Genomic DNA, 27,192 nt, shown 5'->3' on the forward strand with positions numbered 1-27,192 from the left:
ACTTGTTTTGATGTTTTTATGGTAATTATTGATGTGGGTGGTACATATAATTACATTGCTATTCTTTAATGTAGTTTACGTACATCATTAAATAGTATGATATATATGGTTGTCATTTGATATAATGATAAAATCATGATTTGAATTATTGTGTAGTGGTTAATAATAAAGATTGGTTTGTCATCATGTTTTTCTATGAAAGATATGGGGAGGTAAATATGAATTTTGTTATTCTATGATCCTTGTTGTTAGGATCGAGTGTGAGAATATGACAATTATTCTCCGATAAGTACTTCCATAAGTCGAGTATGACGCTTATATATATTCAATGTGGTAAAAGCAGAGTCATATCTCGAATATTCACATGGTCTTTTATTGCTTATACATTTGAGAAGTTGAGTAAGACTAGTAGTAATGCTAGTACTATGTTTGGCAAGCATTAGACAAGTGTGAAGGTATAAAAGTAAGCCATGATTTATGGTTTGTCTTATGTTAATTTTCTTTGGTTTTAGAAGAATAGTTGTATGCAAATGGTATTACCTTGTAGATAGTTATTTTCTACAAATGGTAGTGAAAGGCACCATTATTAAATGGGTTTCCAAAAGGCTAATTTGCATTATAAGATCTCAATGTCTATTTGATAATTTTGCATAAAGAATCAATTAGGGACTTCGTTCATAAGTCGGTATCGGGATGTTTAAAGCCTATATAAATCTTTGGTGGTAGGACACCCAATTCCCCTCTAATATGACGTTAGAGGCAGAATTCAATGTGGAAAGCCTATTATCAAAGATTGGAGCACATTGTTTATATTGTCCCGAAAGTGTGTGCTCGGGCCTGCATGATAAGTTAGGGTGAAGTTAATCTTTTTAATGGATCTTTTGAAAAAATGCTATGCAGGGCCCGATTAAAAGAGTCTACCTATATGAGTGTGAAGTGTGGCCGCTTCTTAAAGCTCGGGCTTGGCTTTGTAAGCACTCATGAATGGATAGGGGTACTAGGCCATGTAAAATAGTGTCGGTAATAAACTTATGGAGTTATCTTGAACTTGTATGTGTTCTATCTTCATGTATTCAAATGACTTGACGGGTTCAATCCTTAAAGAGACCCTGATACTCGAATGCAGAATGTGTAGTTCACTAAGGTGGAAATTCAATCTGCGTGACATTTTCACTTTATGTATGAGTTTGGTTTGATTTGTTGTAAATGAATCAAGGATTACATTTAAATGGGGGAGGAATATTGGCGATTTAAGTGAATCACCGATATCATTTAAGTGTAGTCGGGATTTGGTCAAAGTCAAGTAGACTTTCGGATAAGTATGCTAATGCCAAAAGTTACCTATTGGAAAATAACTAATTATTTTCCTAATTTGTGCATGATATTTATGTATATATATACATGATTATGCATGAAGAAAGGGATGAGAAAAATCAGAATTTTCGACTTTGAAAGAACAAACAAATTACAAACTTCATTTGTATTCTCTCGATTCTATTTGCCTAGAACGGGAGGGAATCGATAGTCTTATCCTGCGAGAGATTTGATGCAACCCGAGGCAAATGTAAGGGTCGAAATACTCTTTAAGGAAAATAATTCGTGATTCTATCATTATCCAAGTTTATTATTTGCCATTGGCGGTCGACGGAGTGTCAACCACCATGTATATATCCAACATTATCGATAACAGCTTTAAAATTCTGCTCCGGTGCCATAACGCCTGCAACTTAGAAAGCAAGATTCAGACAATCAATGGTTGCTTCAATGTGCCTGAAACCTCCTTGAACCACATCAGCAATGGCGCATTGAAGAGCAGTAGCTTCAGCCCCTGAAGAGAAGTTGAAGCCCAGAACCGCGAGAAACCCTGATGAAAAATAGCACCTTGTTCATTATGAAAAATCCATCCTGTAGAGGCACGAAAACTATTCTTCAAAGACGCATCACACTTTAGACGAATATAATTTTGACAAATCTTAGTGCCAATAAGAAAGCATGGGTAAAAGTTTCTAATATTTTTGGCCAACGAGCAAAATTTTGAAGGTGATTAGAAGCCAAAACCCGTGAACTGTCCAACAAGTTGTTATCTCCATTTATTAATGGGTGGTTTGGGGAGACATGTTGTCGTTGACGATGTTTGTGGCTAGGAGTGGTCGGATTCGGATGGTGGTGGCACTTGGCAGTAGTCAAAGCCCTCGTATAATACTCAAATTTAGTAGCATGCTAAATGACTAATACTCAAATTTTATGCCACACAGTGATTGAGTGAGTTCCAAGAACTTTTTTTGTACCTGATTTGATTATTGTGGATTTGTGGACTTGGTGCTGTTTGATGCCATTGTCTACCACTTGAACAATAAGTTTGAAAAGATCTTTTGTACGACCAGTTTTGTAAAACCATCTTTGACAAGGACTTTTGTTTACCAAACAATCACAGGGTGTGTTTGGTTAGCAAAAGTGCAGGGAAAGGGAGGAGAGGGAGAAGGAGGGAAGGGAAAGGGAGAGAAGGGAAGGGAAGGGAGAATGGGGTGTGGATGTTTAAATACAATTTCCCTCCGAATCTTGTCTATTGTAGAGAGATTTTGATTAGGCTTGGAGGAGGGAAATTGAATCCCTCCAAATCTCTTCTTATTCATTTCCCTCCACCCTCAATTGCTATTCAAACAAGGGATTTTAAATCCCCTACTCTCCTTCCCTTTCTTTTCCCTTCAGATCTCTCAATCCAAACACACCCTAAAGTATTTGGTAACCACATTTAACACGGGTAGTTACGAAAATAAGAAATTGTTCATAAATGAGACGGTCTCTTGTAAGATGTTTTTGTAAAACCATCTTTGTGTTTACCTAAATAATCACATAAAAATACTTGATAACCACCTTTAATAAGGGTAATTAACTAATTACTAATTACGTAAATAACAAAGTAATAAACGGAAAAAATTCATATTATTGCTTCTCTCTCTAGCTTTCTCCTCCCTCTTAAACGAACCAAAAACCCTAATTAGTTTCTTGAGCCGCTGCCTCTCCCTTCCACAAACTTCCATTCCTTCTTCCCCTACCCTATCGCCGGAGATAGGTTCACCCTTTAACCTATCTCCGGCGATGGTTTACGCCTCTTGTGATCTTCGGCTTTATCAATCATCTTCCTGGTAACGGATCTTGGCTCCGTCTCGATCGTCCGGCGGCCTGTTGTGGTGTTCTTGTGTCATTCTATGAGGGCGTTCCGTTCCTCTGTTCTCCTGCCCAGTCATCGAAGGACTTGCTGGACACTCTGGGGGTTTCCCCTCTCCCTCGCCCTTTCCTCGTCCTGGTATGTGTCGTCTGTCTTGTCGATGAGCTTAGCTCTTTTTGGTGTTGTCGTTTTGTCTTTGGTTGTGGTCTTGGGACGATTTGGCGTTTCCCCTTCCCCCACCGATCGTTCCCTCTACCCCTTTCTGCTAGTGTCGGTCTGGGTCATTGTCTTGATTGGTTTTGTTACAAGTAGCCGATGGTCCTGGGGGGTTCGGTTGGAATTTGGAGTCTTAGTGTCTGGTTTGGGTTTAGGTGTTTGTTGGGTCGGCCGTGTCATTCGTGGTTGGTTTGTGGGGTCTTTTTCGTTTGTTGGCTGGAGTGAGGTCCCGGCCCTTTGTGTCTGTGGAGGCGTATTGGTAGGATGAAGTCGGATTACTGGAAGTGGTTTGGTTGGGTCGGATGCGGCAGATCCGTTTGTTACTAATGTTTATTTCTGTTGTTTCGTGTTTTTTGTTATTTCAAATAATAATCGCCTGGTAGTATGGGGTGCCCTGTCCCCTTAGCCATGAGTTAATTAGGTCGACTGATACATTGCATCGGGTCTGTGTTGAGATTAGCTTGCCGCGGTCTCCTGAGATGGTTTTGGTAAGGGGGATATTTCCCCCTGTGTTATCTACTTTTTTACTCGATTTTCCTGGCTACGAGGTTCTGGTCAACGGGGGTTGTGTTCCAAAGTGTAGGAGTTTGATCTCCTTTGGAGACAAATTTTTGTGGTCTGCTTTCCGCTTTTTCTTTCTACGTCCTTGGGGCGTAAGTGCACTTTGTTCTCTTTCGTTGGGTCAAGGGGCTCGTTGGTTTCCAGCTAAGGTGTATCACAGCCAAGGAGATGAATCTCCGAGACGCTCTCTTGGGTCTTGTTGCAGGTATTTCTCTGAGGCTGTTTCGTTTAGGTTGAGTAAAAATGAGTTTGTGGAGGCTCGTTGGTTCTCTGAAGAAGATTTTCACAGCCAAGGAGATGAATCTCCGAGACCCTTTCTTGGGTCTTGTTGCAGGTATTTCTCCGAAGCTCCATCAATCAGACAAGCAAGTATGAGTGTTTTCCTTTGGCCAGCGCTGCTCATCTTTTAGAGAAGGTGGTAGATATTAATTTGGAAGGGCGTGTTCAGACTTTCGTCGTTCGCCTTCAACACGATGATGTTAACCGATGCAACTGTTACCTTATTCTAGTTTATGTTAGTGGTAGTACTCTAGAGTTTTATGTTGTAGTTTATAGGTATGGTTTAGTGAACCGTACCACTATAATGTAAAATTCTTTTTTCACAGTTGTCAAAAAAAAAAAACAAAGTAATAAACGGTTCATAGCTTTTATCTAAAACCGCATTATTTAAGTATTTGTGTTTCCTAACGTCGGTGGCTCACTGCCCATTTCGTGATCAACAATGATTCCTAATTGTTAGTAACCCGAAACTGCGATCATTTGGGTTAACCTCGAGTCGAGCTTTGACTGAACTAAATACGAGAACCTATCAAAATTGACTCACCTCACCTTGTCGACAGTTAAAACACAAACTTCCCCAAATCCTCTCGTATACCTAATTTGGCAAGCTCAATTTACTACGATTCTGCACAATGGCAGTAGATTTCAATCAGAACGAACAAAACTTGATTACGATTACCCTGTTCAATTGAAATGGACTAATAATAATTGCAACCACTTACGCATCACTCTAACAAGAAATTAGGGTTCATCAATTGATATGTAGTGGAAATTGGGAGTGCCACAAGAAGTTAGTGCTCTATACTCTCTCTACATTTGATTAAAATATACCTTATATATATTAAATAAACGCATGGAATTCATTTGAATGGGGGAGTATTATTTTTTGGTGTGTATTCTTTGATTTTGGATTACTATGGAGTCGGAATTGGAGTTCCGAGGAAGTACCAATTCACATAAAATGGGGAAAACTAGAAGGGCTAGGTAAGCAACTTCCTTCATTATGGAAGGATTAGAGTTCCTATGAATTCCTTTAGAACTTTAATTCATGGAATTTTGGGTAAATAAACAACCCACTTAGGGGTGTTTGGTTCACCCAATATAGGTATGAGGTATGAGTTTGGAATGAACCAAATCCATACCATGTGTTTGTTTGACGGAAATGAAGGTTTCATACCCATACCTCAAACCCATGAGGTATGAGTTTCTCATACCCATGGAAGGGGGGTGGGTATGAGATTGATACTTATGGTATCAAATTAGAAATATTAAAAAGTGATAAAAAAAAGTTGTAAAAAAATCTTTTTATATTTTTATTTGATTAAATTTTATCTATATGATTTAATAATATAAAATTATTATTAAAAAAAATTGTATTTTGAAGATTTTTTTAGCTTTGATTGATTTCTAACCCCAAAACCCAAAATTGAACCAAACACAAGGTATGAGGTATCAAGTTCCAACCCGATACCACCCAGATATGATTCCCGATTCCAAACCCATACCAATGCGTGAACCAAACAGCCCCTTATTTTACAAATCACATGAATTACAATTCATGTGTTTTAAAAGGGGTAACCAAACAACTCCTATGTAACCCTAAGAGCATCCACATTGAAGAGGAGACCTTCTTCCTCTTCTTTATTTTTTCTAATTTTTTCATTGGGTAAAATATTTTCTCTTATTTTTTGCAACATTTTCCAATTTCTCATCCTCTTCCTCTTTTTTTCTCCACATCAAAGAGGATGTTGTGTTCCTCTCCTTTCCACCTTTAAAGTAGGACCCCATCACACTTTTTCTCTCTTATATGGCACAAGGGCCAAAACAAGGACATACTCCATAAATAGAGGATGTCTTCCTCTTCCTCTTTAAAGAGGACACTAAGAGGATGTATCCACATCGAAGAGGACATCCTCTTAGATGAGAGAGAGTCCTAAGAGGATGGTGAATCCTCTTCAATGTGGGTGCTCTAACCCCCCTTTATGCCGCAATTTGAGGAGCCCTTAAGGAGGTTGGGTAATGTTCTTGAGTGATATGAAGCCGACATGTTTTGAACTCAAGTTATGTCATCAATCGTCATACCTCTCATGACTTTACCGGCTAAGTTAGCTCCAATATGCGAAATCAGTGCTTCCTTAGGTGTTACCACAATGGCTCAATTATGAATGGATTATTGCTTCACGTTTTTCCTTAGTGGAATATTGCTTCTTTAGTCAACTGTTTATACGGAGTACAATATACTCTCATGATCTATCCAGCCAAAGCCAAATACACCTGTGAATAGCTGTGATGGTAATGGAAGACTTGGTATTATTTTTTTCTATTTTTTTTAATTATGCTGATATAATGTTTAATAATTTTATTGTATCTCACAAATCACAAACTTATAAAATATGTTGCTCATTTCTGTTATGTTAATTGATTTCGTGATCAATTATTCCTTTGACTTTCTTCGCCATGTTTTCGAGTTATTCTCTTCTGGTTTTTTATATTTGGGTTTGCATTGTATATATATTAAGCTTAAGAAATGTAAGTTTTGCAGAATAATTGGAAAAATTCTTTTCTTTCAGTTTGACAGTAGTCACATTCTTGAGTTATTTCATTATTTGCATCCTCTGCATGTCTAGTTTACATGTAAAGTTATAGTATATGTTCATGCATGCATCATTTTTGCTATAATCTGCTATAATTTCAAACCCGAAACTTTGTTAGACATATTAGGAGCTGGGTTTTCAGTAGTTTCCTTGAGTTTGTAGGAAGTTCGGCTCGATTTGTGCTGGTTTTCTACGATGTTGAAATTACTGATCTTTTCGGTGTTTACGGAATTGGTTGTGGAAAATGGATTGTTATATGCAGCTGATGGTGATACTAATTCTTCAGCAAGACTTACAGAAGTGAACTTTGGGGCGCTTTTCCCGTTCACTACCACAATTGGTAAAGTTGCAAAAGTTGCTATACAAGCAGCTGTGGATGATGTAAATGCCGACCCTTCGGTGCTTCATGGAACCAAGCTTAACGTCACGGTGCAAGATAACTTTTTCAATGGTCTCGTCGGAATTGTTGAGGGTAAGTATCTCCCATTCACCTTCCTTTATTGACAATAGGCTTGCTTGAAATCGGAATAATTGTTATGAGAGTAGTGGAGGGAAATACATAGGAAATTAGGAGGTAATGATGGTCTTTTTATGTAAGACATATGTGCTTATTGAACGTTTTTTCCGTTATTTTGACCTCCATTACCTCATATTAATTATCCCTGATCCCATGTGAGCCCAAATTCTTATAAGAGACGGTTTACAGGTGAGAGTGTGAGACCAACCGATTATATAATTTAATGAGAGGATTATATGAAAATTTGAGTTGGTCTCAAGCAAGATTGTCTCGTGCAAGACTTATGGTTCCTTATTTGATAATATCTTTAATTCTTGCAAGTTTTCATCTCAGATTTACTTTTTTTATTTTTATTGCTTCATCTTACAGCAATGCAGTGCTTGGAGAAAAACATAGTGGCGATCGTTGGTCCGATATCATCTATGATAGCTCATGTAGTTGCTAATATGGCGAAGGGACTACATGTCCCATTGCTCTCCTTTGCAGCCACAGACCCAACCCTGTCCACCCTTGAGTATCCGTTCTTCGTCAGGACAGGCCAAAATGATTATTTCCAAATGGCTGCTATAGCGGACATTGTGGATTACTTTGGATGGAGGAAAGTGACTGCAATCTATAACGACGATGATTTTGGGAGGAATGGTATTGCTGTTTTAGAAGATATGTTGTCAAAGACGCAGTCTACAATTAGCTATAAAGCAGCTATGAACCCCGAACCAACTACAGAAGACATGAAGCAGGCGCTGTCTATGGCCGACTTACAGGAATCTAGAATAATTATTCTCCATACTTATACTACTTATGGCTTAAAGGTGCTTGAGGTGGCTCGCTCTCTTCATATGTTGGATAGTGGCTATGTTTGGATCGCTACAGATTGGCTCACTGATATCATAGACACAGATTCACCTCTTTCTCCTAGTTCACTGAGTGATGTTCAAGGGCTACTTACCTTGCGTTTGCACACTCCTCAATCAGATCTCAAAAAAAAAATTAATGGCCCGGTGTAGCAATTTGGTTCGAAAAGCAAACGTAAATGACTCATTCGGATTGAACATCTATGGGCTATACGCTTATGATACAGTTTGGGTACTAGCATGCGCCTTAGATGAATATTTCAGTCAAGAGGGAAACATCATTCTTAAATAGTTGTGTTAAGCCAGCTGAAAGACAGTAACTTGCACTTGTCGAATAAAAATGAAAGGGGTAACTGGCGACATTCAATTTGATTCTGATAGGAATCTGATCAACCCTGCTTATGATATTGTCAACGTAGTAGGGAGTGGTCATATTACTATAGGATATTGGTCTAACTCTTCTGGTTTATCAGTTCAAACACCCGAAGCTTTATCCTCTCTACCACCCAACCTAACAAGTTCTAATCAACAGTTGCACAGTGTAATTTGGCCGGGACAAACCATAGAGAAGCCTCGTGGATGGGTTTTCCCCATCAATGGAAAGCGGCTAAAGATTGGAGGTCCATATCAAGTTGATTACGATGCAATTTGTTCATATTCAGCAAGAACAAATTCATTCAAAGGCTATGTCATGGACGTATTTACTTCTGCTGTCAATTTGCTTCCATACGCTCTTTCATATACGTTGGTGCCGTTTGGCAATGGAATACATAACCCAAACATTGACGAGCTTGTTGACAAAATAAGTACAGGAGTAAGTGTAGAATGATTGATGTTTACTGATCTCTTGTTTAATACATGAAGTACACGTTTGTGAATCTTAATGATTGCTCTACTGCAGGTGTTTGATGCGGTAATTGGTGATATTCCTATTAACACTGATAGATTGATGAAGGCTGATTTTACTCAGCCATTTATTGAGTCAGGTTTAGACGTTTAGTTGTTGTAGCCCCTGTGAAGACGCAGCACTCTAATGCCTGGGCTTTTCTAAGCCCGTTCACTCCTATGATGTGGGGTGTAACGTTTGCATATTTTGTTCTTGTGGGATCCGTTATTTGGATTCTCGAGCATCGGCATAATGATGAATTCCGTGGCCCACCCAGGCAACAATTTGTAACAATGTTATGGTAAGTAGACCTATAACCTGTCATTTAAGTCAGTTTGGGTCATTTGAGGAGGGTGGTTCAGTCATCTCAAATCTGGTCAACATCGACTCCAATAAAGTTCAGGCTAGCTATGGGCCAGTTCTAGTTACTTTGGGGATTGTGTAATTATCGGGTTCTTTTGTTCTGGTCCAATTCGGACTGTGAGTCGGGTTTGTTTTACAATGTCAAATGGCAAGTATTCATAGCATCTCGAGTAACCTTTTTCCATGGTCCAACCTAATACTGGTTGTTGTGCATGCTTTTAATCCCAGGTTCACCCTTTCAACCTGGTTCTTTGCTCACCTTAAGTGCTGTCAGTTTAGTAGTTGTGCTTCTATACATGAGTGTACGTTTGAAATACGGAGTACAAGGCTTATGATGCTTATATTAACATTTTAACCCATTTTTTGCAGAGGAAACTACTGTGAGCACACTTGGGCGTTTTGTGCTCGTTGTATGGCTCTTCGTTGTCTGATGATTAATTCAAGCTACACTGCTAGTCTGACCTCCATACTGACCGTTCAACAACTTTCTTCACCTGTAAAAGGAATACAAAGTCTATTAGCAAGCAACGAACCTATCGGATACCGAGAAGGTTCATTTGTTCTGAATTATTTGAATAAAGAGCTCAGCGTTCCTTTGTCTCGTCTGGTTGCTCTTAAGTCTGAAAACGAGAGTGCTGAAGCCTTGAGAAAGGGTCCTAATAATGGCGGGATTGCTGCAATAGTAGACTTAAAAGTCTACTCGGAGATCTTCCTTTCAACAAGATGTGAATTCAGTATCATCGGTCAAGAGTTCACTAGAAATGGGTGGGGATTTGTAAGTATCTTTTCCACTGACCCGATTAAACGAATTGCGCTTACTATATATGCAGGAAATAAATCTGATATTTGGTAATCTGGTGTGTCTCTGGTGGATTTGGGTTTGGTTGGGATCTAGTTTGGTTTGTTCTATTCAGGTCCTATTTGTTGGAGTGTACTAAAGCGGTGAGCTAAATGCTGAATGAAGTACAGCTACTCTCCTATAAGACCGTCTTATAGTATATACGGGCCCATTTAACAAATAGTCCAAAAAAAAAAACATTGGAATGAAGTAAACTCACTGATGGAAGGATAAAGGAGTTAGAAATAAATTGAAACAAATCAGAAAAAGAAAAAAAACCTTCCAAAGCAATGGAACGTGGAGAAAGCGGTTATTTCTATGGCTTCAATTAGTGAATCTACTATCTTACTTCGTAAATAGTTATGGTATGCAAAAATCCTTAGTTTCTCAATTAAAATTACAAGTTATAAAAATTCTTTTGTCATTCATTAAAAAATCAAATCTTATTTTGTCCTATTTGGTATCATGTAATTTGATTATTTGCTTAGTGTAATTTTATTTCAACTTCCATACCCAATGATCAAACATGTAGTATTATTTTCCAATTTATAGTAGTTAGTCTCAATGTTCTAGATTTATAATATAAGAATTCATGTTTGAGCTTTGAGCTTTGGATTAACATCTTGAGTTATTACTATATGTATTAGAGTTGTGAATTTACAAGTAATCACTTGAGTTTTGCCCTGTTTTGTTGAGTTTGTAACTTAAAACTGTTAGTTTAAGTTATAAATATATGAGATTTAAATTTTGAAATTAAGACACGTAAAGCGTGATCATCCTGAGCATGTAAAGCTTGATTTAAAGACCATAGATCTATTTTTGTAGAACTAACTCTGTCTTTGATTAATGTCAAAATCAATTTGTGAAGTGTATCAGAGATTAGCTTATTCTAAATTTTGAATCTTATTTTTATAAATACCAAAACATTTAAAGCAACCTCATGCATCCACTTCATCATATACAAGTTTATTTTTTATTTTTTATTTTTAATAAGAACAGTGATGGTTGACCCCATTACTTCACATCTCAATTAATTTATTTGTAATTTATGTTGTTTATTCTTTGCTCACCTTAGTTTTTATAAACAAAAATTTGTACGTAAATAATACGGAGTACGATTATGAAATTATGCAATACAAAATAATATACAGTCAAAAGTTTAATTACAACAATTGGCAAAATTAAATATAATTACAACAATTGGTTAAAGTAAATAATATTATAACAATTGATAAAAATCACATTTTTATTAATAAACATTATTAAATATGAAATACTAAATACACCTATCAATTTACTAATAAATAAAAATATTAAAGATAAACAATTCAGTTCAACTCTGATAATTATAGTTGATTCGAGCCAACAAACAAGACGGGTGATTGGTGGCATAATGTAAACACGATCATTAAACAACACAGTTTAAATGACAATATGATGTTTAAAAAGTGAGTTATCTATCTAGAGTACAAGACATATCAATAATAAGAGGTATATCAGAAATTAGTGGTTTAAATGTATCTATTTTGTTCTTTGAAAAAAGTAATCCAAGCACCCTATAATCAATTAAATATATAAATTATAAACATAACATTTATAACATCACAAATTCTCATTATAGATGGGGATATCCCTCTATAGCTATAAACGGGCCAAACATGACATATATAACGTACATTACATATATTTTTAAAGATTTTTATAATAACAATGTTTTAAAAGCAACCCAGCGCAAAATTGCGCGGGTTAAAAACTAGTGTTTATAGGTAAGATTTTAACTATAAAACTAGTAGTTTTTTTCTAATTAAAACTAGGAGTTCATTTAAATTGAATTGTGAGCTTGCGATCTAAAATCATGAGCATTCAACTTCACATTATAAATTTGCAAGTGAAAGACACTAGTGAATTAAAGTTTAGGGTATTCAAGTGTAAAACCAATGTTATCAAACTAGTAGCTACAAACCATGCATTTTCATCTTAGAACACATATTTAATTTACTTAAGACCAACGTTTTTAGAATTATAACCTTGTGTTTTTCATCAAAGAGCCACAAGTTTCAACTTTCTTTAGAAAAACCATCTTTGATCATGTTCATATACTTCATGTGCAATATAACCATTATTCTTGAAATCTGTTGGGTTTATTGACCCGGTACTTAAGAGGGGGAGGGGGTGAATTAAGTACCTATTAAAAATTCGAGCGGAAGCAATAGACTCGTTTAATTAAGAATCAGTACTCGGGCTAATTAAACAGACGCGACGTCTGTTTAAACGAAGTAAATCGTGCTGTACTGTTCTGATTGCAACGAGTTATGAAATAACTAAAATCAAACAAAATATAAAGAGCAGTGAAAACACGATTATGAATATAGCAAGCTGTGTTCACAGCTTCGGCCCAAAAGTTTCGTGGAAGTTCACTACAAAGTAGCATAGTTCGTGACATCTCCTCCAATGTTCGATTCATTCTTTCCACCACTCCGTTTTGCTGTGGTGTCCTTCGAGCTGAGAAAGTGTGTTCAATGCCATGTTCCCTGCAAAAACTTGTGAAAGAATCATTCTTGAACTCGGTACCATGATCGGTTCTAATGGAGACTTAGTTTCGACCAAGTTTGTTTTGGAGTTTTTTGATCAAACAAAGAAATTCATCGAAGGTTTCACTTTTAGCATGCAAAAACAATGTCCAAACAAACCGGGAAAAGTCATCCACTAGAACACATACATAAAGACTCCCACCTCGGCTTCTAATCCTCATCGGACCACATAAGTCCATGTGAATAAGTTCTAGAGGCTTGGTGGTACTAACGACCTTTTTGGACTTAAAAGAGCTTCGGACATGTTTACTGCGAGCACAAACATCACAAAGACCTTCTATTTCAAATTTCATAGATGGTAGGCCATCTACTAATTCAATTTTGCACAATTTGTTCATAGAAGAGAAGTCAATATGTCCGAATCTCTTATGCCATAAATGTGGATCGTTTTGCATCACTGATAAACAATTAATGGTTTCTTTTGGAATGTTTCCTAAATCAACCATATAAATGTTATTTACTCGATTGCCTTCAAGCACAATTTCATTAGTACTTCCCTTTATTACATAACAAATTTTTTTGTGAAATTCAACCTTGTATCCTTTGTCACACAATTGGGAAATACTAATTAAATTGTGTTTTAGACCTCTAACAAGCAGCATATCATCAATGGAAAGTGAAAGAGACTTACCGACTTTGCCAATACCAATAACCTCATCCTTTTTGTTGTCTCCAAATGTCACATTTCCACCGTCATAGGCCGATAAAGAGAGAAATTGGTTTCTATTACCTGTCATGTGACGTGAACAACCACTATCTAGATACCGACGGCTGCTTCCTCTCTTAGAGCCCTACAAGAGAAATTAGTTAGAGGTTTCAGGAACCCAAACAAGTTTGGGTCCCTTTGATCGGTCCGTTTCGTATTCACAATTTAAGGTGTGGTCGTTGGGTCACGTCCAAATCAAAACACAATTTATAGCTTCACACACAACTCTACAATTATTAAAGAGGCAAGTAAAGGTCGGATCCCAAGGGACGGGTATTGAAATGAGATTTCTATTGCAACTAGTGGTGTCTTAGGGGTGTCACAAATTGGGTTGATGTAGAAGGTCACTAAACTAAAATATCAATGGAAATAAACAAGCAAGATGAATTAAAGGGTTGTAAACAATTGATTAAAAAGCACTAAGGTGTCATGGGGTCATAGGGGAATCATGGGAATTGATCATACAAACATGTTCTCAAATTATAAGCAAGCAATTATTGTTGTGATGGATTGAATTGGGTTATATCTTACAATCCTAGGAAAGTTTGGGTCCCGGAGCCGAATCGATTAGATCGTACAACACCTACAAGTCGACTTAGTCTTCCCTACTCAACAACATGCATGGTCTAATGAGACTCGAGTTGGGTTATGTCTTACAAGTCTCATTGAAAAGATAGGAGATGGTGGTAAATGCAACGATTCATAGGCTTAGCATTTCATCAAATATAACATGTGCATGAGTTGAGATCAAAACAAGCAAGCAAATAAAACATGAAAGCATATTAATTTAAGCATGAATCATTCTCCATGTTGGTTTCCCCTAATCACCCATTAACCCTAGCTAAGACACTACTCACTCATTATCATGTTGATCATGCTAGCAAGGTTGTCAATCATACCAACAAAATGAAACATGATGAATAAATGAAAGTAATTAACAATAATTAAAAAGGGATTAAGAGAATTATACCTACTAATGATTCCAATAATAAAGCAAAGATAAAAGAAGTACTTGATGCTTGATTGAGAGGTTGTCAATCTCCCAATAACAACCCAAATAATCTTCAATTACCCAAAATAAAAGATGCAAAAGAGACATTAAGGAAATAAAACTTGTATTAGAACTTGATTAATTGTTGATTATAAAATTAAAGAGAGATTTGATTGGTATTAACTACTCTAAGAATTGATAAGAAGAACATGCTCTTCTAATTAGACTAATGGGGTATTTATAGTGGAGATTAGGGGGATGCATTAGGGTTAACTAAGGGCTAAACTAATAATTACACTTTTTAGATTGAGCAGGGAGGAGCCGGTATTTTTCGAAGGAAGGGCTTCTTTCTTTGTAGCTTGGAGAAGACGAAATTGCGCTGTAGAGGAATCCGAGCGGATTAGTGTCGGGACGGGCGGATTCTGGCGGTGGAACACGAGCGGATTTGGAGGAATCCGGGTGGATTGTGGCAGTGCTAACCCGAGCGTCTTGGGATAAAACCGCACGGATTGTGCAGGTGGAGGACGGCCGGATTGTAGTCAATCCGCACTGATTGTTCTTCAACAAGATTTCTTCTTCTTTTCTTCCCTTTTCTTCATAAATTCCTTGGGGACTCAAGGATCCTTTCTCAACATTACTCATCTACTATAATATGTACAAAGGCCTTCTAATCTTGTCTCTCCTTGATGCTTGGTCATTGGATTCGATCAATTTAGTCTCATTTTGCCATGAAAATGCAAGATTCTTACTCCTTTCCTACCAAGGGATCAAAATCTCAAAGAATATGCAAAACAAAGAACTAAAGATAAGAAATGGCCCAAATATGCACTAAAAAGCATGGGAACAAGGCTAATTCGGGGGCTAAATATGCGCTAATTATGGTTACATCAAATATCCCCAAACCGAACCTTTGCTCGTCCCGAGTAAAGAGGTGACAAAGACTAGGACCATTATTTAAACTAACCTAATAACATAGCCGATATGAGACAATTAGCGGGTCTCACCCCGCCCCTTCAACTCACAACAAGACAACCATGAGGTAGGATGCCTTGTTGCAAGGCAATGTGGGTCTTGCCAAAATGGCGACACATCCAAACATTAAGCACACAAAATCACATAATGGATGCATCTACAAAAGAATAGCCACTTCCTCATCAAGCGGCGGAGGCACTAAAGAGGAACAAATTTAAGAGCATGTAATCCTTCACAAATACTAGTTCAACAAATTACTAAGGCTAAGAGGATGGCACTAAATCACCTCCAAATGGTGTTAAACTAGACTACTTTTGTCATCAATTTCCAAATGCTTTCGTCAAGAGCGATCGGATGGTGGTGGAATGATGATCCCTATGATGCTAGTAGCATATGACATGACAAGTCTCGAATTCTCTACAAAAGTAAAGGTCATGGATCGTCCCAAGCTCGACAAAGTGGCTTGACAAAAAGGCTTTTTGGGAATGAAATGCTCAAATCTTTATACACAACGGGTGGATATGACTAGTATTCAAAATTGTACTCATTTCACTTTCACATTTCAAAAATTTTAGATGGGGTTTGTCCCTTCCGGGCTAGTGTCCTTTGCTTTCGCCAATCGCTTATTAGGCAACCGGTTAACCTCTAGACAATATCTTTTTGGGGTGATAGTCACTCTGTCTCTGGGCGGCCGAATTCACAACAGTGTGGGGGCCCAATTCAATGGATCCCGCTCCAAAGCACATCGAAGTGGTACGCCTCCATCAAAACAATTTAAATTTCTCAACATTCAACAATTCATAACTTTTGAGGTTTCCTTGGCATTAAATTACTTCCACATGACAAAATTCTTTGAAATGAGCACTTCAAGCTTATTGATAGAAAATATTTTTGGGTTGCCTTACCACAAGGTCAATCAAGGTCACCTAGACAAGTTAACCAAGTCCACATCTCATCACGGGGTTGGATAGGTGACTCACATGCAAACCCTTGACTAGGCTTTGGGTCATGGGTCAAAAGTCACTAGTATGACACTATCTAGGGTGTTTTACAACCATTATAGTAGGCAAAGTCTTAAGTTGAACAAGTATTTGTAATGGCTTAGTTGCTCTTGTCAAAGTTCCTAATTAGGCATTTTTCAAAACTTTTATCTAAATGCAACTATATGCTATGATGCAACTAATATAAACATCCTAATGCAAGTGATTCTATCAACTAATATGACATATAAACTAAATGCAAGTCCTAAGTTCACATTGTTATACCTTATCAAACAAAATAAAGCCACGTAGTCATTAACATAAAGAGGAAAAAGGAGATTGGAAAGATCATACCATGCGGTCTTCATGGTCCTCATGTCTCGGATGTGGCGTAGTCAATCAATGTAAACAAGGATAGAACAAACACAATATATACAATAATATAAACAAGACTACACTACAAAAGGAAATAAACATGTTTTTGGCTTTTTAATTTTTTCAATTTTTATGATTTTCAAAATTTTTCAATTTTTATCATTTTGGAATATAAAGTTAAGTTAGAATTCCCCATCCCCACACTAATATGGGTATTGTCCTCAATGGCCAAAATGATGGGAAACTATGCAAAGATGATGCATGATTTCTATACTAAATGCAATCTACACTAGTCTACACTACATGATGCATGGTTTTTGTTATGACGGAGAGGATAATTTAGATTACCTCCCGTTGTGTATGCATTAACTTCCCCAAACCGAGCTAGACACTATTGCTAATGTCCAAGGATGGGTGTAGTTCATGCACACACTATGGAATGCATGAAACTAATTTGTCATTTTGGATTTTGAAAGTGGGAACAATAAAATGAGAACACCTCAATGGTACCGAGGTGTGAGTCCTCTATGGTGCTAGGACTACTCCAACAATGATCAAGAAAATAATTAAAACAAAGTAACAAGACACGAACTTCTTTTCATGCAACTTTGAAAATAAAGAGGAGAGATGAGAAAACTTCACTTAAACTTAGGTGGGTGCCTCTCGCCCGCTCCACCTAGTGATGAAGTAGTCTTCTAGACATCGGCATCATCTCCCTCTACATCGCTATCCCAAATCTCCTTTGAAGCATCACTCAAACTTGGGTCCATGAATTCGTCTTCTTCACTCTCAAGCTCCACCTTGTCTCCTCCACAAGAATTGTTGCTTCCCTCCTCTTGTCTACCGTTCGCCCCTTCATTAGCTCTCTCCGAGTTGGGGAAGAGTAATTCCATTTGAGCCCATGAGGGGAATTCTCCTTCCTCACTAATCTGTCCTCTTCGAACTATCTCGTGATATTGGGGGTAGAGAGCATAGTAAGTGTCCACGGAGGTTTCGTATTGACGGTAGTGTAAATTTTGTAAGATTCCCGTGACAAAGTCGTCACGGGGGAGGATGAAGGGGTTTGGATGGTTATACGGTTGGTAGGGAGGCACTTTTATCTTATCATCTTGAGTTTGTTGTTCTTGTTGTTGTGGTGGTGGTGCTTGCCTTGGTTGGGTTGGATTTGGAGGGATGAGGTAGGATGGGATTGGAGACAAATGTCCTCTTCTCGGAGAAACTCGTGGTAAGCCATTCATTGGAAGAAAAATCGGATCACATCCTTTCGTTATCCACTTGATGCGCTTGTCAACCCCCTCAAGGGTTATCCAATGATGTTGAATGAGAAGAAGATCTTCATTTATCCTTTTGTTTCCCAAAAGAGGAGTATACTCATTATTCTCATTGAATCTTGGGTTGAAATGCTTTGCAAGCCTAGTAATGAGTCCTCCATTCACTATGTGTTTCATTCCATCATCGTCACCATTCCTAAACTTTGCCCATTTCTCGACTAGCACTAGAGGTGCATTGAGGTGGTACACACTTCTTCCTTGAATATGGAGGTAGGATTCCATAAACACAAGGTCTAATTGGTTCACGATCGCCGGATCTCGGCGAGCAAAGAGAGTGCCCGAGAGGAATCGATAAATAAGTCTCAAGATCGGATTTTGAATATGAAAAGCGAGACATTCCTTGTTGTGTACGAAATCCCGGCCGGTCATGGCCCTCCACAAAGGCTCAACACTGTATTTCTTTGGCTTCGATGTTCGTGTAGGCAAAACATCGAGTCCGAACACATTTGCGAATTCTACAAGGGTCATCATCCTTGAAACATTTTCTAGCCTAAACTCTATGTAAATTGTTTTGTTCAAGGTTGTAATCTTAAAAAAGCTCAGAAATTCAAGCACAAGAGATCGATAAGTTGGTTCATGCATGTGAAAAAGGGTAGAGAGACCAAATACTTCAAAGAGAGCTTCTACTTGGTGATAAATTCCAAGTTTCCTCAAGGTATCATGACATAAAAACTTAGTGGGAAGAATGTTCTTACTTAGAAGCCGGTGGAAGACTAATCGTTGCACATCATTAACAAATTCCACATTGGAGAAGTCATCAAGCCTTGTGAGATCTACAATCTCTTCATGCTCCCTTCTTAAAGTGTTGACATGGGAGGTGGAAGAACTTACCCTCATCCTTGGTCTTCTCCCACTCCTAAAAGAGGATCTCCTTGGTGCCATTCCTTGATTACAGAGTTGAATTCCTTTGATTTTTGAAGGAAGAAAGATGCTCCTTGTTGATTGAGTGTTGCCTTTGGAAACCCTAGAAAATTGGGGCTTTTTGATTTTGTGGGTTAAGAGAGTGATTTGGATATGTATGGGAGTCATAAGGAGGTGGGTTTTATAATGAAAGTGGAAGGAGTAGTGATGTGTCACTATATGTGTGGTGGGGTGTAATTTAATTAGGGAAAAATCGGGTCAAAACACCGTGGGAGGACGAGCGGATTCGAGCTGAAGACGCTCGGATTCGTGCTCCTCGGGACGGGCGGATTCTGGGCAATACGCCCGGATTCTGTCACAGCGGAAATCTCCAAAATTTGACACCTCAAAGACGGGCGTCCCGAGCATAAGACGTTCGGATTCTTTTTCAACGGGACGGGCGTCTTCTTCTGAAGACGGACGGATTCCTTTACAGCGATTTTTCTTGAAATGCACAGGCAGAAAGACGAGCGTCTTTCTTCAAATCCGGCCGGATTCTTCAAGACGGGTGTTTCTCCTTCTGAGACGCTCGGATTCAACCTCAGTCCAAAAATCTTCAATTTCTCGGGCAGAGCGGGACGGACGGATTGTCCTCAGAACGCTCGGATTCCGGTAAGACGGCCGGATTCCGGGGAACACGCACGTGTTCAGGCTGTGAATTCATCCTTTGACTTTATCTTCTCTCTTAGATGTGTCCCCACACTTGAAAATTGGTTCCTTTCTTCATTCAAAATTCATTAGTAACCCTCCCTCACTTACGCTCATGAAAAGAGTTCATGTTAATTATTGAAAGAAATGCAATAAATACAAGCTAGAGAGTTAGTATATTTACAAGTGGTGGTTTAGGGAGGACTCCACCAAACTCTCCCTTCGATAGTTCTTTCAAGGATTAGAAGGCCCGAGGTAGGTGACCTCGACCTCTCCAATAAACGCTCCTTCATAGTATGGCTTCAATCTTTGACCATTAACCTTAAACTTGCTTCCATCTTCCGCCTTGAGTTCGAAATCTCCGTATTTTCCAACTTCGGTTATCACATAGGGACCCATCCATCTAGAGTTCAATTTTCCTGGAAAGAGTCGGTAGCGGGAATTGAATAGAAGGACTTTGTCTCCTTTGTGCAAGGCCTTTTGTCTAATTCTCTTATCATGAAGCAATTTCGTCCTTTCTTTGTAAATCTTTGCATTCTCATAGGATTGTAGTCGGAATTCCTCCAACTCTTGGATTTGAATCATCCTCCTTTGACCGCTTAATTTGAGATCAAGATTAAGTGCCCGGATTGCCCAATAAGCTTTATACTCCAATTCGATTGGCAAATGACATGCTTTTCCATAGACAAGCTTGTAAGGGGAGGCTCCTATGGGAGTCTTATAGGCCGTCCTATAAGCCCAAAGAGCATCATCAAGCTTTGTGCTCCAATCTTTCCGAGTCTTGTTCACAACTTTCTCAAGGATTTGCTTGATCTCTCTATTTGAAATCTCAACTTGACCGCTTGTTTGAGGATGATATCCCAAGCCGGTTCTATGTTGAACACCACATTTGGTCAAAAGAGATGCAAGTTTCTTCTCATGGAAATGCGTTCCTCCATCACTAATGATTGCTCTAGGAACTCCAAAGCTTGGGAAGATTATCTTCTTGAAGATCTTGGTGACCGTTTTTGCATCATCATTTGGAGTGGCAATTGCCTCCACCCACTTTGAGACGTAGTCTACGGCCACAAGGATGTACTTATTCCCATTTGATGTCACAAAGGGACCTTGGTAGTCGATTCCCCAAACATCGAAGATCTCCACCTCTAGAATGCCCCTTTGTGGCATTTCGTTCCTCCAAGAGATATTCCCCGTTCTTTGACAAGCATCGCAATGAATGATGAATTCCCTTGTATCTTGAAACATTGTAGGCCAATAGAAGCCTGATTGAAGAATTTTTGCAACGGTTCTCCTTGCTCCATGGTGCCCACCGTAGGGTGATGAATGACATCCTTCCAAGATTCCTTGGATTTCCCATTGAGGGATGCATCTCCGGTAGAGCCCATCACTACACTCCTTGTAGAGGTTTGGGTCATCCCAAAAGTACCTCTTCACTTCGAATAGGAATCTCTTTCTTTGGTTGTGGTTCAAATTTGGAGGGAGTACCTTTCCAACAATATAATTGGCATAATCGGCAAACCATGGGGTGATGTGCCTTTCAAGTTGTGTTTGAATGGCCATCAAAATATCGTCGGGGAATGAGTCATTGATCGGGGTTTCTCCATTTTCATCATGAAACCAGATCCTTGACAAATGATCCGCCACTACATTCTCGACTCCTTTCTTGTCTCTTATTTCCAAGTCAAATTCTTGAAGGAGCAAAATCCATCTCAACAATCTTGGTTTTGCCTCCTTCTTTATCAAGAGATGTCGGAGAGCGCGATGATCCGAAAATACAATCACCTTGGATCCAAGCAAGTAGGAACGGAATTTATCCAAAGCATAGGCAATGGTGAGAAGCTCCTTTTCGGTTGTGTCATAATTCACTTGGGAAGGGTCGAGGGTCTTGCTTATGTAATAGATGGCGTGAAGAGCTCTCCCTACCCGTTGGCCAAGAACCGCTCCAACGGCGTAGTTGCTAGCGTCACACATAATCTCGAAAGGTAACTCCCAATTCGGGGGTTGGATGATTGGTGCCGAGATTAATGCTTCCTTGATTCTATTAAAAGCTTCAACACACTCATCAGTGAATTGGAATTGGGCATCTTTAAGCAAAAGTTGAGTGAGCGGTTTCGCTATTTTTGAAAAATCCTTTATGAAACGACGATAAAAACCCGCGTGACCGAGAAAACTTCTCACCCCTCTAACATTCACGGGAGGTGGGAGTTTCTCTATCACCTTAACTTTAGCTTTATCGACCTCGATGCCCTTTTCTGAAATCAAATGACCCAAAACAATTCCTTCATTGACCATGAAGTGACACTTTTCCCAATTTAAAACAAGACTAACATCTTCGCATTTTTGCAATACAAGAGAAAGATTATGCAAACATGAGTCAAAGTCCTTTCCATAAACACTAAAATCATCCATAAAAACTTCCATTATGGTCTCTAAGTAATCGGAAAAGACACTCATCATGCATCTTTGGAAAGTGGCGGGGGCATTACATAAACCAAAAGGCATCCTCCTATATGCAAAAGTACCATAGGGGCATGTGAAGGTAGTCTTATGTTGGTCATCCGGGTGTATAGGGATTTGGAAGAATCCCGAATACCCGTCAAGGTAACAAAAGAATTTGTTGGAGGCTAACCTCTCAAGCATTTGGTCAATGAATGGTAGGGGAAAATGATCCTTTCTTGTTGCGGAGTTTAATTTTCGATAGTCAATACACATACGCCAACCGGTGATCATTCTTGTGGGTATTAGTTCATTCTTTTCATTTGTCACTACCGTGGTGCCTCCTTTCTTAGGTACCACTTGGACGGGGCTAACCCACAAAGAATCCGATATGGGATATATGATTCCCGCATCAAGTAATTTCATGACTTCTCCTTTGACAACTTCTTGCATGTGGGGGTTCAATCTTCTTTGGGGTTGAATGGTTGGTCTATGGTCTTCCTTTAGATGAATTCTATGCATGCAAAAGTTGGGACTTATCCCCTTAAGGTCATATAGACTCTAACCTATAGCCTTCTCATGTTGTTTCAACACATCAAGCAATTTTCCCAATTGGTCATCATCAATTTTATCATTAACAATCACGGGTTTGGTCTCTGATTCATCAAGGTAAGCATATTTCAAATTTGGGGGAAGGGGTTTTAAAGTAGGAGTTTGTAGCTCACTTTCCTCCTTTGGAGTTTCATTGAGAATTTGCTCCATCTCCATTAGACATTCCATTCTCATAGCATACTCAACTTCATTTTCATCAACCTCATCATATTCAAATTCCATGATGGGTTCCTCTTGCTCTTGAGCTTGTAAAATATCTTCTAGGATGGATTGCTCATCTTCTATGGGTTGACATGCTTCCACAAGGATGTTATGCACTAATTCGGATTGTGCATGAGTAAGTTCTTTGTTAGCTAGAGCGGCCTCAAAAAGATCCACCTCCAATTCCCAATACTTATTTTTAGCCTCACTTGCTTCCAAGGCCTCCAATGCTTGCATGGGATCTTTGAAGAAAGGTATACTTAAGTGGTCCTCTACAAAACAATCTATAAGATCCATCTCGCAAAATATCGAACAACTTGAAAACGATTAGAACAAACCTTCAGGAGTTTTACTTCCCCAAGGCAAAGAAAAGACACAACTAATAACAATAAAAGGAAATTTAAATCAAGTAAACACCGTCCCCGGCAACGACGCCATTTTTGATCGGTCCGTTTCGTATTCACAATTTAAGGTGTGGTCGTTGGGTCACGTCCGAATCAAAACACAATTTATAGCATCACAAACAACTCTACAATTAGTAAAGAGGCAAGTAAAGGTCGGATCCCAAGGGACGAGTATTGAAATGAGATTTCTATTGCAACTAGTGGTGTCATAGGGGTGTCACAAATTGGGTTGATTTAGATGGTCACTAAACTAAAATATCAATAGAAATAAACAAGCAAGATGAATTAAAGGGTTGTAAACAATTGATTAAAAAGCACTAGGGTGTCATGGGGTCATAGGGGAATCATGGGAATTGATCATACAAACATGTTCTCAAATTATAAGCAAGCAATTATTGTTGTGATGGATTGAGTTGGGTTATATCTTACAATCCTAGGAAAGTTTGGGTCCCGGAGCCGAATCGATTAGATTGTACAACACCTACAAGTCGACTTAGTCTTCCCTACTCAACAACATGCATGGTCTAATGAGGCTCGAGTTGGGTTATGTCTTACAAGTCTCATTGAAAAGATAGGAGATGGTGGTAAATGCAACGATTCATAGGCTTAGCATTTCATCAAATATAACATGTGCATGAGTTGAGATCCTAACAAGCAAGCAAATAAAACATGAAAGAATATTAATTTAAGCATGAATCATTCCCCATGTTGGTTTCCCCTAATCACCCATTAACCCTAGCTAAGAGACTACTCACTCATTATCATGTTGATCATGCTAGCAAGGTTGTCAATCATACCAACAAAATGAAACATGATGAATAAATGAAAGTAATTAACAATAATTAAAAAGGGATTAAGAGAATTATACCTACTAATGATTCCAATAATAAAGCAAAGATAAAAGAAGTACTTGATGCTTGATTGAGAGGTTGTCAATCTCCCAATAATAACCCAAATAATCTTCAATTAACCAAAATAAAGGATGAACAAAAGAGATATTAAGGAAATAAAACTTGTATTAGAACTTGATTAATTGTTGATTACAAAATTAAAGAGAGATTTGATTGGTATTAACTACTCTAAGAATTGATAAGAAGAACATGCTCTTCTAATTAGACTAATGGGGTATTTATAGTGGAGATTAGGGGGATGCATTAGGGTTAACTAAGGGCTAAACTAGTAATTACACTTTTTAGATTGAGCAGGGAGGAGCCGGTATTTTTCGAAGGAAGGGCTTCTTTCTTTGTAGCTTGGAGAAGACGAAATTGCACTGTAGAGGAATCCGAGCGGATTAGTGTCGGGACGGGCGGATTATGGCGGTGGAACACGAGCGGCTTTGGAGGAATCCGGGCGGATTGTGGCAGTGCTAATCCGAGCGTCTTGGGATGAAACCGCACGGATTGTGCAGGTGGAGGACGGCCAGATTGTAGTCAATCCGCACGGATTGTTCTTCAGCAAGATTTCTTTTTCTTTTCTTCCCTTTTCTTCATAAATTCCTTGGGGATTTCCTTGGGGACTCAAGGATCCTTTCTCAACATTGCTCATCTACTATAATATGTACAAAGGCCTTCTAATCTTGTCTCTCCTTGATGCTTGGTCATTAGATTCGATCAATTTAGTCTCGTTTTGCCATGAAAATGCAAGATTCTTAGTCCTTTCCTACCAAGGGATCAAAATCTCAAAGAATATGCAACACAAAGAATTAAAGATAAGAAATGACCCAAATATGCACTAAAAAGCATGGGAACAAGGCTAATTCGGGGGCTAAATATGCGCTAATTATGGTCACATCACCCTTCTTGTGACGAACCAAATCCAAGACATATTTCCTAATCCATATCTTCTTTACGACTCTAAAGTTCTGATCTAGATAGTGCCATCGTTTTTCGCAAGCATTAAATACGTGTCCCGTCTTACCACAAAATTTGCAAAGTATATATTCAGGCAGGCCCACATATTTACGTTTGCGAAAGTCTCGTTCATGTGGTTTAGGTCTTTTGATGCTAGCGAAACAGGAGTCATTCTGTTCTAAACAGTCACGAGGGGTGTTTACTTTCTCTTCAGGGACCCAAACAGTACGATGTTGATGATCGTATTGCGTGGAATCGGAACATAAGTCATAGCCTAATCCAAGCTTGTTGTTGTTTTTAGACTGATTTACTAGAAAATCTAACACCACTCCACTTCCTTCCCATTTAGCAGCCACATTACGCGCATTTTTCAAATCAACTTCCAAGTTACTTACTCGAGATAGCAAATCTTTGTTTTTGATGAGAAGAGCATCATAATCAGAATTAAGTCTGTCGAACTTGGAACAAATCTCAGAGTAGGTGGTTGAACTTGTAACATGTACAGCTTTAATCTTATTTAGTTCATTAGTTAAGTTGCGGATCTTGTTGACTAAAATTTCATTTTCTCCAAAAAGTTTGTTCTCGAAGACATGTGTCGACTGCTCGAGTTTTAATCTCATTCAGCTTCATTAGTTAAGTCGTGGATTCTTGACTAACATTTCGTTCTCTCTCGCAGAAAGCTTATCATGGACAGATCGTCAACTCGTTTGATTCGACATACTCTTCGTGATCATATTTTAAATCAATGTTCTCACTCGCAATACTCTCTATTTCAGTTTGCATAGCATCAAGACGTCTACTTTGTTCATAATTAGTGTGTAGTGTCTCATCTAATAATTTTATAATTTGATTTCTAGACAAGGTCCTAATTTGAACTTTAAGATTTGAAAGACTTACCTCATCATCTGATTCACTATCTGATGCTTCTGAATTAGCCATTAGACATCTTAGAGAGTTATTTTGAGTCTTTCTTTGTGATCTCGGCTTGTACGTAGTCCTAAGGCAAAACTTATCTTCTTTTTCTTCTTTGGGAGGTTCATCGTCCTCATAATCGGACTCACCCCAAACAGCAGCAATCATAGCACGTTTGTACTCTTGCTTAGTTCTCTCACGTTTGTCTCTAGATTTTTCTTCATCCCATTTTGGACAATTTCGGATCTGGTGATCACGATTGCCATATTTAAAACAACCCATTCTAGAGATAGATCGTGAGGTAGAAGAAGAAGAAGAATTTGAAAATTTTGAAGAGCCAGACTTTCTTGATTTAAAATTGTCAACCTTTCCTTGATTTTGTTTTCTAATAATTCTAGCAATTCGTTTTGACAACAAGGCTACTTCCTCCTCAGGATCACTTTCATTATCACTTGAGAAGGCATTGAGGGCCATTCTCTTAGCTTTAGGTTCCTCATCGGCATGTCCTTCGAGTTTTAACTCGTGTGCCATAAGATTCCCCATCAATGCTTCATAGGTAAGAGTGGGAAAGTCTCTTCCTTCCTCAATGGCTGTGACCTTTTGTAACCATTTCTGTGAAAGACTTCTTAAGATTTTTCTGATAATTTCCTCAGTTTCAAAAGTCTTGCCAAGATTTTCAAGTTCATTACGAATGCTTGAAAAACCTGAAGACATACTGTTTATAGACTCATTTGGATTCATTTTAAATGACTCATATTTTGTCATAAGAATGTCAATGCGTTGTTTCTTGACCTTATCAGTTCCTTCATACGCTAATTCTAAACTATCCCAAATTTCTTTGGTCGTTTTACACCCCGCAATCCGGCTAATCTCGATTCACCGATACCGGATTGCGAAGTGATATAGCCCTTGAATTTTTCTCTCGCTTTTTATAGTCATCGAGGTGTAATCCTTTGATCCTTTTCACTGACCACATTGGCAGCACTAGTGGTAGTGATGGCAAGAG

The 27,192-nt window shown here is 38.4% G+C and overlaps 1 protein-coding gene and 1 pseudogene across 1 annotated transcript; one reads left to right on the plus strand and one right to left on the minus strand.

Moving 5' to 3' along the window:
• The first annotated feature begins 7,014 nt into the window (after positions 1 to 7,014).
• On the plus strand, positions 7,015 to 10,397 carry LOC141628709 (glutamate receptor 3.6-like; annotated as a pseudogene).
• Positions 10,398 to 12,519: 2,122 nt separating this feature from the next.
• Positions 12,520 to 26,927, minus strand: LOC141628710 (uncharacterized). Its single transcript, XM_074441811.1, has 4 exons — positions 26,172 to 26,927; positions 25,478 to 25,873; positions 12,968 to 13,659; positions 12,520 to 12,808 (listed from the first exon to the last, which is right to left on the minus strand). Exons 1-4 carry the CDS (start codon positions 26,925 to 26,927, stop codon positions 12,520 to 12,522), a joined length of 2,133 nt encoding a protein of 710 aa, XP_074297912.1.
• Between the last annotated feature and the right edge of the window lie 265 nt (positions 26,928 to 27,192).

This window comes from Silene latifolia, chromosome Y, assembly GCF_048544455.1.
Source record: "Silene latifolia isolate original U9 population chromosome Y, ASM4854445v1, whole genome shotgun sequence".
Lineage (NCBI taxonomy): Eukaryota > Viridiplantae > Streptophyta > Magnoliopsida > Caryophyllales > Caryophyllaceae > Silene > Silene latifolia.